The 12,096-nt window shown below is 41.8% G+C and overlaps 3 protein-coding genes across 4 annotated transcripts; all 3 read left to right on the top strand.

Annotated features, from left to right (window-relative positions):
- Window positions 1-4,593: 4,593 nt before the first annotated feature.
- On the top strand, window positions 4,594-7,255 carry LOC124180224 (basic helix-loop-helix transcription factor amos-like). 2 transcript variants are annotated; one of them, XM_046565451.1, is made up of 5 exons: window positions 4,594-4,938; window positions 5,414-5,640; window positions 5,890-6,058; window positions 6,177-6,385; window positions 6,569-7,255. In XM_046565451.1, exons 1-5 carry the CDS (start codon window positions 4,817-4,819, stop codon window positions 6,673-6,675), a joined length of 834 nt encoding a protein of 277 aa, XP_046421407.1. In that variant the 5' UTR covers window positions 4,594-4,816; the 3' UTR covers window positions 6,676-7,255. The 2 variants fall into 2 exon arrangements, with proteins under 2 accessions (XP_046421407.1, XP_046421406.1); XM_046565450.1 differs by having other exon boundaries at window positions 6,174-6,385; window positions 6,569-7,251.
- Window positions 7,256-8,445: 1,190 nt separating this feature from the next.
- Window positions 8,446-10,157, top strand: LOC124180743 (putative uncharacterized protein DDB_G0281733). The gene is made up of 2 exons (XM_046566490.1): window positions 8,446-8,821; window positions 9,784-10,157. Exons 1-2 carry the CDS (start codon window positions 8,446-8,448, stop codon window positions 10,155-10,157), a joined length of 750 nt encoding a protein of 249 aa, XP_046422446.1.
- An 83-nt stretch (window positions 10,158-10,240) lies between these two features.
- On the top strand, window positions 10,241-12,094 carry LOC124179528. The gene is made up of 3 exons (XM_046564016.1): window positions 10,241-10,578; window positions 10,783-11,171; window positions 11,284-12,094. The coding sequence occupies exons 1-3, from the start codon at window positions 10,321-10,323 to the stop codon at window positions 11,921-11,923; spliced, it is 1,287 nt and encodes a 428-aa protein (XP_046419972.1). The 5' UTR covers window positions 10,241-10,320; the 3' UTR covers window positions 11,924-12,094.
- The last annotated feature ends 2 nt before the right edge of the window (window positions 12,095-12,096 follow it).

The raw sequence follows: 12,096 nt of genomic DNA, 5'->3' as shown, positions 1-12,096 counted from the left end.
ATTTTCCTATTCAAATTTTCACCCACGTTAAAGACACTGGTCAGCGGTGGTTTTGTTGCCCTTGATATTTAAGTGCGGTCTTGGTAAGATTTGATGTCAACGACCCCAAGAGTAAGCGTAGTTTTTCGAAACTGGAACTCTAATTATTTATTTTATCGACATTTTCATACGTGAATAAACAAAAGAAGTATTTAGATGAAATATTCGATTTTTTTTTTTTGTGTAATATGTAAAGCTTATCAAAAAAATGTTACATAGCTTAGCGATAAAAAATAGTTTGAAGAATAATTAACGAATGAGATCATGATTATATGATATTAGAAACCGTCCCCCTCCTTATAGTACTAGAATAACTAAAAAACTAGAGCTAATCTAATTTAATCATGATTTTATTCGTAAATTCTACGTTCTTAATCACCAAAATTTCCGGAAAAAATCAGGGCAAAAAAAGAAAGGAATTTCTTCAACACCAATGAGAAATTCGAAACAATCGCTGTACGATGTTTCTTGAACAAACTTTGTACTTTGACCGAGGGGGTATTCACTCGTAGATTGAGTGACAAACGATTGCATGATTTCAATGATTTCAAGCAATTTTAAAAAAACTTCATACAATTTCATGCGATTTCAACCAATTCCAAGTGACTTCAACAAGTGAATATACGTGTGATTTTTTGTGATTTCACAAAATTTCACGCGATTTTAAACGATTAAACGTGATTTTAAGTGATTTCAAGTGATTTGGAATGATTTCAAACGGTTTTAGAGTGTGACTGCTTTCCAAAATGGTTTGCAATTTCAACAAGTGAAATGTACCCCATCAATTTTGACAAATTAACTTCTTGTCTATTTACGTTATTCATGATTCCGTTTCTTATTTGGTAAAAATCGTTGCCGATCAGTACATTTAATTGGATCGAAGAAGAGCGCGAACCTCGATCCGAAAATTATTGCATCCTGGCAATCAACTTCGGGGGTGTTCGACTGTACATAACGATTAAAATGGGGCGGCCTGAATATCCATACAAACTACAAGACAGGGTGGACCATACCACGTCACCCTCTGCGCCATAAGTATACATACAACCGCGTCGCATGCGATGACGAGTGACGACACGCGACCGACGGGTGGCGATCCGAAATAGGACTTATGCATTTATCCCGAAAACTACACAGGATAGGCACGTATTTATGGTATGGAGAGACACGGTTGCACCAGATGCATGTAGGCGTAACATTTATACGTAGAATGTGGCTAAAAGCTGATTTGATCAGCGGATTTTTAGATTTTTACTAACAATTGGGTTTGGTAAAGGGAGTCGACCGATTGCTGGTATTTTTCTTAAATTTAATACAGGGTGAATTCTTTCACAGAAAATTACACTTAACATCCTCGATTAAACGTCTAATAAAGAGTCGGGATCAAGTGATTTAAAAGGTTTTGTACATCGAATGTAGACAATATGAATCCATGCTTTGAGTCATCTGGAATTTTTTTCAAAAATCTGATAGCATCGGTTCAACTTCACCGAAATCAGAAATATACTGAACGAGCATTTATCTTCATGAAACTTCCTGCTATTCCATCGCAAATTTCCAGAGTCGAGATTTTAGGACTTCCTTGAACCTTTCTCAACCCTTTATTTCTTTGTTGTTCGGATTAACCGAATCGAATTTAAATCTCATTTACACCCTCCAGATCCTCAGACTTACGCGCAGTTGTGAGATTAAAATATGTGATCTTTTATTATTCAGTGTTTCCCTATCCCGGAAGGTCTAATATAGGTAATATTGTTACAAGCCTATAAAACGTCGAAATTTTCTTCAAATCCAAACGAGGCCTAAAACTCCGTTTCAGGTTCTTCAAAAATACACTGAGAAAAATTTCATTTTTCACAGTAACTAGAAAAATTGAATAAAACAGGTATCGTTGAAAAAACTGTTCGAATATTGTTGGAATTACGAAAAACGAGGTACGCCTAAACATTTTGCGCTATCGTCGATCTGTTTTTGGTAATTGCAACGCAAAATCAGTTTTTGAGGTTTACTCTACTCTTTTAGTTAAACAAGGCTTCAACGTCAATTTATCGTTGCACAATCGTTAAATTTTCGCAACAGTTGCAAGAAAATATAGCAACAGTGATCGTAACGAGAAAGAATAGTAACGGATACCAGACTTTCCGGTAACAGCTAGAAAACTAATTTTCATTTTTTACCTAGAGGTACATTTTTCGATTTTAAAAAATGAAAATAGTCAAGGACTGAGCGGTAACCGGAACTAAAAATTTCTCTCAGTGTATCCCGCAATCGCATTGAAAATTGTCGAAATAAATTGCCCGCGGATGTTGTATCGAGCAAAAATTAGGTGAAAAGGTAACGAACCTTGTCGTGTACGACGGGGAATCATCACGGATCCCACCGCACTTTATTCTGTATCTACAATGTGTGGGATGCGTGATCTTCTTCGTACGTAAGGGTTGGCAGGCCGGTTCCATTGTGAGCGCATTAACACCTTGTATAATTGCATACGGAGAGTATTTTATTGTCAGCGGGGGCAGGAGCCGGGGAACTCGTGTAAAGGTACCTACCTAATTTGAATATTTGCCCATTCACCGACACGGCCGAGCGATGTCTGATTTACCCGTTCATCCCGCTGCACCGCCGGAGGAAAGACTAATATTTAAGCTGCGTGTGGTTGCCCGCATCAATTCAATTCAAGATCCCTTGAATGGAACCTCGGTTTAACGCCATGCACTGCGTACGAGACCAACGTATACGAATCCATGCGTATATACGGCTCTGTAAATGATTTTCTCAGGCTGTCATTCCGACCTTCGTTATAATAATCGCCGCGCGATTTGACGCTCACAATCAATTCTCACAATTGGCCGACGGACGCCGCTTTAATTCGTATATCTTGCTAATCGACTGCAGGCAAACTTCCATACAGCAAATTATCCGAGCTATGTAGCTTTTAATTTGTAAGGATCTGATCGGTTGTCTGGTTTTGATTAAGTAGTTTATTTTCATTTTCGTAACGTACACGTACACTCAAGTATACGCATAGAAAATTTCTTGTCAATCCGACGAATATTCTCCAAGTTACGCGCAAATTTTCAAAGACGTTCCGGAGCGTTTGAATGAGCTTTTGAAATTTTGAACGCGTTTTTCTCAAAATCATGTTTTCAAACTCGGTAGGCAAGATTTCTCGGAAACGGATTAACTGATCAGTCGCAATTTGTTACCTAAGCTTTATGGATATATTTTTCAGTCCTTGATCGAAGGTTTTTTCTCATCGATAAATATTATCTATTTTATAAACAAACTAAGGCGAAAATCTTTATGGAAAATCGAATATTTTTTTTTGTTTTTTTCTTTTGAGAAGCCGCCGTATTGTTAAAAATTAATATTTTGCTTATTCCTTCGATGAAAGACCAGATAATAACGTATATAAATTAAATCTTTTTGGTTTTTTACTTCGGACGATCCAGTTCAGAGATATCTTGCTCACGACAAGACGCCTTTTTTTAGAGGTGCTCCCGGAAATCGGCTATATCAGATTCAAAAATCACAATTTTTCCAAATAAAATATATCAGGATGAAGTGTAATGTTACCACAATATGTATGTAAATTTTTATATCAAAAATTTTAAATTTCTCTTAATGAAAAATTCTTGAAAATTTGCCCGTTTTCGGACTACCAACTAGGTGTAACTCCTTAAATTCCAATATCAGTAATATTCCTGATGTGTTTACCTACTTTTTACAGGAATTCAAACCGCCTGATCACAAGTCTTGGTCCAAAGCTTTCCAAAATTCATTGATCGAATGGTCCTGAAAATACTTCACAACGATTCCACTTTTTTTTTCTCAACTTAGTCTCCCACTAACGAGAAAAGATTCTTGAATCCTTCGCGTTATTCGGTTGTAATAAAAATTTCCACATACCGTAAAACAATATGTTTGAAAATATTTTTAGAACGTTGTAAAAGACCTGCGTTATAGATTCGTCCGAGAAGACCAACTTCGAGAAAACAGAGTGTCTGACTTTCAATAGGAACGAATACAAGGATGCTTCGTATAAAGTTTCACGCAAAGGCTAGAACAGTATGGGTACGTCTTACAAAGTAGTGTAAATCGATTTCCACCAGACTCCAACGGCGAAAAATAAAAAAAATTTAACTATTACGACAACCCTCCTTGATAAACGGATCTCGGCGAAAAGCTAAACGACGTGGTAAAATCTAGTCGTACCTATACTTGTCTTGCACTTAGGGACCGAGCCGCGATGGCTCCTCTTCGGGAGAACGAAAAGCTGCATGGTGTGAGTGGAAAAGCTTACGCCCACCGCGATCGCGCACAAAGAAAAACCCGTTTGAGCACCGGAGACTCGCCTCAAGGCCCTCGGACTCGAACCAATGGCTCCGTACCTTCCGTATAATTTCGAGCCTCCCGAATTCCCGATTGGCCGATCCTAAGGGTCGCTGCCTGGCTCCGCCCAGAGTTGTCTGGGGTATCGATCATCCCCGAGCGATATCGTTTAGAGGCTAGGTATATAAGGTTGGCTCCCCGGGGATCCGGCTGATAGTCGTGATTTAATATTCGAGGACAGGACGCGCCGCGATATCCGGAAATCCTACAGGATAATTGTGACAACTGGCTAAATTGGAAACGAAAGCGGGATCTTCGGGGAACGTTGGATGCTGCCGGTGGATCTGAATTTCTCGTAGCGTGTATAAATATTTTAGAAACTTGCGGCTTGCGCGCTGCTTGGATTTTAAATTAAGACGAACAACGGGCAAAGTACCATCCACTCATGATGTCGGCCCATCCCGGGAGGAATCAGTACGAATACGAGGAACGCAATCAGAGGATTCGACACCGAAGCGGACCCGCAACTACCAGAGGACCCGCTGACTCCACGGTCGCTTGCTCCAGGTAATAGGAGGATCAAAATCGACAATGTTGATATAATTTGTTACCTGAAGAAGAGGTGCAGGTTTTTCGGTTATCGAGATACTTGGCTTAATCAGAGACCAGGTTTTTTTACCATTTCTCCAAGCGAGACGACGCTTTTGAAGTCTGATTCCAACCGTGGATCAAGGTCAAGTTTCAGACTATTCGTAATTAAAAAAGCAACGTTTGAACAATATTCGGAATGAGCCTTGATTCTCAAAAGTCGTGTGAAACTTAATTCCGACAAGAGATTTATAAAGTAATCTCTGATATTTAATTCTAATTGGTTTTTACAAGCGTCGAGTTCAATTCCAACTTAACCCTGTTACAAGTAATCATATTATTGATAATATACATCTCTGGAACGAATACCGTCAGTTTAGATTTCATTCGAGGCTGATTTTGCAACTTCTATGATTATATACGGGATATTTGACTTGAATAACGCTTGTTTCAGCACTCAGTATTACGTAAGTCCCAGCAGCGACATCAGCGAGGAAGATTTATCCGAGCTTCCATCTTGCGTTTACGCAGGAAGATCCTCGTCGCAACAACAGCAACAGCAACAGCAACAACAACAACAGCACGTGGTTCATCCTGGTCCAGGACACCAGCAACATAACCACGGACATTCTCACACCCATTCGCCTCTTCACTATCACATGCCCGTTCAGTCTAGTGCAGGTAATCATAATTGATTAGATAATTTTCAAAGTGAATCATTGGCGTTTGAACAATGTGGAAGGTACGTGGACGACTTGGGTAAAACGGGAAATATTTTTAATGCCCGTTTTGAAAGAAATGGTTTAATACTTAGAGAAGTGGATTTTTTCCGAGAGCAAAAGCCAACCCAGTGGAGAAGAAAATGTAACGTCAGTTTTAAACAAAATTATGTTGAATTCGTTTATCTAATACCGCGAACTTGTTTCGCAGACCACAACGACGCCGAGATGAACGGAATGACGAATATGAACGGTATAAACGGGATTAACGGAATGAGTCCGATGAACGGCGGAGTCGAGGAGGGTTACTATCCAAACGGAAGTCCGTACAGAATTCAGAGGCACGCAGCGAACATCCGGGAGCGAAAGCGGATGCTCAGGTGAGAAGATCTAACATGATCGTAGAATTTTGCCTCCGGGTTTCGGTCTCGTTCGTTTTTCATTTCAGCCCGATAAGGAAGAAGGCCGACTTCTAAATGTGATTGCGATTTTTAGCAGCATCAACTCGGCTTTCGACGAGCTGAGAGTTCACGTGCCAACGTTTCCCTACGAGAAAAGACTGTCGAAAATCGACACCCTCCGCCTCGCCATCGCCTACATCGCTCTCCTCAGGGAAGTTCTTGCCGCCAGACTCGATCCTCTCACGTACGTCGAACGGTGTCTTCGAGGCGAGATAAGTGGCGAACGTGCAGAATGGAACACCAGTGGTGAGGAATTATTTGTTTGGGAAACGTTTCGAATTGGAGATGATCGAAGCTCTGGGTCCAATTTCACGACTCGAATCGGTTCGAGTCACTGTTATATCGAGTATATCTCGCTCCTTTATTAGCCTTCGGAGGAGTAAGGGAATTTCCTCGATTTTCTAATCTCACGTAAATTGTACCTCGTAGATTTGACGGCGCGGCTGTCTTGGATAAATTGGGAGAACCTTGGTGTTAATCCAAATCGTCGTTCGGTGCTGACGACGCTTGCACTCACCGCTGACAATATGAACTGAATTAGTTTACGTAGCATAAATGAAGGGGAAGTATGATAATCACGTAACAGTACCTATTTAGCCGTAATTTATTTGTTGTAAATAATATTTTTCTGATGCAAAACATCGCGTAGTTAGTTCGCAAATTTACAGTAAATACGTGCATACCTAAATTAAAGTACACCGTTGTATCTAAATAATTTTATGCGCAGCCAGGAATGTAATATTCAAAGTGTTCAACGTATTAGATGTACATCTATACCTACATATGTATACATTTTGAAAGGATTGTACGGAGCAGATATTTTAGGCCATGTGCAATATTGTACTTATAGTATGTATAAATGGCTGTATAAAAGTAATTTTTATTTTGCGCTTTGAATATCAGTATATATCTTGAATCAAAATGGTACTGCACGCTAAGGCTATATTACCTACAATGAAAAAGAAATAAATAAGAAATGAATTTAATTAAGTATAAGCTGGTACAATTATGTTTTAACCATAACTTATTTCGTATGTGCAAGAATCTTATCACGTACTATGACACTGTGTTATACGTATCAACGGTAGAAAAGAAAATGAACAAAATTAATGACATCCATCGACATATATACTTAGTATGGACTGTGCAATCCCAACATGAAGGCCTACGAAAAGTGTCCGCTAGATTTAGACAGAGAGAACGAGGTGGAGGTCAATTGCTTTCTCTCTCTATCATATTGGTACGCTCCTGAATAGAAAGAGATGGAGATTGACCGCCACCAGTGGCTATCACTTTCTACCAGCTGGTCGTATTCCACTGGCATGGCCTGAGCCTAATCCACACTACCTATATGTCGATGACGATATCAGTGAGCTCGGAACAAAGTATTGCCGAGGGATTTCGCACTTCTCGAAGTATTATGCATCCTCAATTTCCCACAGCGGACGAGTCGACAGCGGCAGGGTCCACAGTAGCCGGCTAGAGGGCTCTAGGTGTAAGATGCGTGAGCGTAAATGACAACAGTTGCGTCGGCTGTGGTAACAAGATGAAGATCGAAAACAAATGAGCGGCTATAACTTAGCGAAGCCGGTATTCACGTCGCGACGATTTGCAGTGTTATTTCCAACCAAAAAGCATTAATCGTCAGTCACCTCGTACTCGCCGATTTCAGACTCGATTCGGAATTCATCTTCACTCGGCCGTGAGAATAAGCTTGCTACTTTCTCAGGTACTTTTTAATTACCGACTACCATCGAATCGCGAGCATCGCGAACTGACTGACGTTTTCGTATCATGGACAAGATATAAAGTGCTCGTACCTCTGCGTTGTAAGCCTCATTGTGTTTCTTGAAACGTTCGGATCTGAGCAGTTATTGATTGATTGTTATAAGCTTCTTCGGATTTGTATAATCGCACATTTAACCTAGTTGGGAAGATATGCTGTATTGCGAAACAAATGACTGCGGCGAGGACCGATTGTCTATTCGTTTAGTCGCATCCTGCGCAAGGGTCCCTGGGTAGTTTAAAATTCTTAATATCACGCTAAAAACATTGGGTTGGACTCTTCTGCATTGTAATAATTAGTAGCGAATCAAATATTTGTAATGCGAACTTATTATTGATGTGACGTCACTTTCTGTAAAATATGGTGCTGCCGAAATCGAATAGACAATCTGCGTATATACTTTTGCAAAACGACGGTATGTAATGTGAATTGCAGCGACTGATTGCAGTTTTTCTTTTATCAAAGACACGCCGCGAACTCGTATTACCCCGAAAATTGAACTTTCCTCACTGATCCCGTGATGAGCTTGGACGGCAGGAACAAACCGAGCAACAAGAGTCCACGAAAAGGAAGGACTTCGTCGGCCGGGGCCTCGGACGACGAGATCAGCGTGATAGCGGTGATAAAGAAGGGCAGTAATTCTGCAGGTATTCCGAAACGAGCGAGGTATCACTACATCCGTGAGCTGCCATTGGCCGTGGTAAAGTCGTTCAAAAAGTCGTTTCAAAAAGCCGAAGAGACTCGGACCCCCGTTTCCAATACTGGAGAATCACTCCGCGGGCCCAGATCGGATGGTCAAGTGAAAAAACCACGAGTGATCGACCTCAGCGACCAGGCATCAAAGATGGAACTTCGTAGGCAATTCAATGTCACCGAGAAGGATGAAGACGAAGATCGTAGGTTCATTCACTCATAAAAATATTTTTCTCAAGAAATTTAATATTTTTTTCTTTATTATTGACACATTGTGTTTAAGGGGATGATCTAGTCAGTCTTTATCGACAGAGTAAAATTTCGCTCCTTTCGAAGATTATTTGAATAATGCTGTATAGTCAGTCCTTACCGATCGAGCAAAATATTACTTATTTACGAGGTTGAAGTTAGTAAAGTTATCGTAACGAAACATTGGGGTAAAAGTTACTATTTCTTAATTTTACAATGATTTTGAAGGAACTGAGATTTCGAAATATGAGTGAGTTTTGTTTTATTACGGTTTACTAATTTTCAGAGAATTCCAAAATGGTGAAATAACGATTTTTCCTCAGCATGATCCATTACGATAACCATACTTACGTAACTTCAATATGATACTTATTTCATAGACTATTATTGAGAGCCTATACACATAGACTTTATAGAGATAGACTGCGGGATATTACGGGGCCGCTGAAGCCCAAACCGAAGGTCAGAGATAGTCCTGGAGCTGGCCCACTTTGTTGCACGATCGAAAGAGTTGGGAGCAGTCGCCATGCGGGGAAAGCAATTAGGCAAGCAGGGAGGTACCCTTGTATCAAGTCTATGTGTTTCCCCCGCCACCGAAAAAATTTTTAGGGCAACCATGTATGGGCTCTAATAATAGCCAAAATAAGTATCCTTTAACGCGGCCGGTAAAAACTTACTATTCCAAGTTTATCGACGAAAATTTTATCTGCATTTCCAATATGAAAATTACTGTATGTATTTATGAATTAATCCCGTAAAGAAATTTGCAGTAGAAACTAACAAATATTTATCATAAAGTTGCCGAAAAATTCAAGTATTTAGACGGACAAAAATCAAAAAATTCAACAATTTATAGAGATTTCTTTGGAAAGTTCCATTTCATATATTTCGACTCAAATCATGTATTTTTTTCCAGGATTGAGCTCCGGTTCGGTCTCCACGGGACTGCCCTCGGTACCAGTTCACAAACTTCCTCCAGGAACTGTCCTTATAAAACAAGAACCCAGAATGGAGAGCGCCGACGGAAACGACGACACTTTCACTGTCAGGACCCCGGAAGCCGACGCAGCCCCGAACAACTCGAACGGAAGCTCAGTTGAGACAACGACGGCCACGACTACGACAACGACTGGTAGCAGCAGTAGCAGCAGCAGCACAAGCAGCGGCAGTAGCGTCAGTAGCTGTGGTAGCGCTAGCAGCAGTGGTGGCTTTGAGTCCCGACCCGCCACACCATCCAGCAAAGTTAAACGCACACACAGAGCAGCCAGAGCGAGTGGAGGAAAAAAGTAGGCAGGCATTACTTACGATCTTGATCTTTTTCCGCCTTATCTTTTTAATATCTTTTCATTCTATTCCATCCGGAAGAATTCTCGACGTGGTTCCAAGAAGAAATCCTACGCGATGTAGCTCGAAGAAAAATGCGACTACAACTGGGATAGCGGCAACGACGTCCATGACGTCGGCTACGTGTCCCCGGCAACGGCAGCGACTTCTCGCTACCAGGAGACTAGGGAGAAACGAAGGAATTGCCGAACTAGGAACCAGCAGAAGAACCAGACCCTCAACCACACCCTACATGAATACCAGATCGGTTACCAGAAAGCTCTACACCGTTGGAGCCACCTATCAGGCCCCGACTCGAAAAGATGAGACTGAATGGCGAGAATGGCCCGTTCACGGCATGCACGAAAGACCCGTCTTCCATCCTCAGGTCATTACTCATCTATGCATAATATATGGTGTATGGTAAGCGTAGTTTAGATGTACTAGTGACCGGTCATTTCTCAATGTCACCTTTGAATACTTACCCTGGCACAAACTTCCGACAAATGTTGAGTACTGAAAGTTCTGGAAGTTTGAGATCAAAAGCGATCTTGAACCCTTCACTGACCTCTTCTACACGACAAATCTTTAGGTTGGATTAGCAGCGGGTTATGCAGGTCGTATTTTCTGGTCGAGCACCGATACCGAAGGGTTGGACTGCACGTACCGGGAGGTTCTGGATGGACCGGATGAGGTGGAAGTGGTGTCGGTGGACCCACGCCCGAGGCGAACCCCGCCGACGACGTCTCCCACGTCGTCGAGATTCCTCCAAAAACCACCATCGACTAAAAATGCTATTCAGCCCATCATCGAGGGCTCGAATGTATCCTTTAGAGCTTGCATGCACGAAAGCCTGCATTCGGTGCTGGCCTACTGTGCCCAGGTAATGTTGCCCAGCTACCGTCGCATCGTCGGAAAAAAACGGCGCCACGACGCTGAGGCTTGGACTCAACTGGACAACGAACTCAAAGACGGAAAAAAGTAAGCACACTCAAGCTATGCAAAGATCCAAGCAGGATTCACGTCGCAATGTACTTCGATGTATGTGAAAGTTGCATGCATGGAACTTTTTCCTAAAATCGATTTATTTCAGCACAGAGCAAATGACTACTGATGGGCAGCCGCTCGGTGCGGACAGTATAAACCTTACGGAGCTCGAGGATTCGTCGATAAGCGACGAGACGCTGATGGAGATGTCTTCGATATACAAAAAGCTTCTACCGATGGAGGACCTGCCTTCTAGTCACGAAGACTCACCGCTACCACCGGACGATAATTGCGACAAAAAACCGAATGATGGGTCATCTGCAATCCTCCGGAACACCAGCGAGGCCTCAGAAATCGCTAAGATCCTTTCGGAGTATAACGAAAGCCTGAAGGAGCAGGGAGCTGCCTCTTTTGCCGGTCGATCCTTGAGCCGAGGATTGAAGGACGGAGTGAAAACGAGTTGCAGGGAACCGGAAATGAAGCGAAAGACGTCGGTGATCTCTGCAGAAGACGCAACTGGATCTTTATCACGAGAACCGTCGAACACCACGACGATTACCGTCAGCGAAGGGGTCCAAACTCCCGATCGAAAAACTAGCGGCCATCATTGGCTCGAAGAGCTCCTCGTTGACACTAGTCTTCTCTACTGCGTCGCAACTGGGGTTGGACAGCGCGACCTCAGTCAATATGTTGACAGTCTCGACGCAAAACACAGCTTGCAGTGGCTTCAACCCCGCGAAGGATGAAAAAGTTCCTTCCGTCGTTCCTTGATGTGCTTTTTGTATAATTCCGTGAACTGTTTTCACAAATTCATTATAGTACTCAAGTTAGATAATCAGATGATATATAGTCGAGTTGAGCAGGGATAGTTATATTGGATACTACTGTGTATGTAAAAAAAAAAAAAAATTAGTTTCAT

This window comes from Neodiprion fabricii, chromosome 4 (assembly GCF_021155785.1).
Source record: "Neodiprion fabricii isolate iyNeoFabr1 chromosome 4, iyNeoFabr1.1, whole genome shotgun sequence".
Classification (NCBI taxonomy): domain Eukaryota; kingdom Metazoa; phylum Arthropoda; class Insecta; order Hymenoptera; family Diprionidae; genus Neodiprion; species Neodiprion fabricii.
This window is presented reverse-complemented; position numbering and strand designations above follow the sequence as displayed.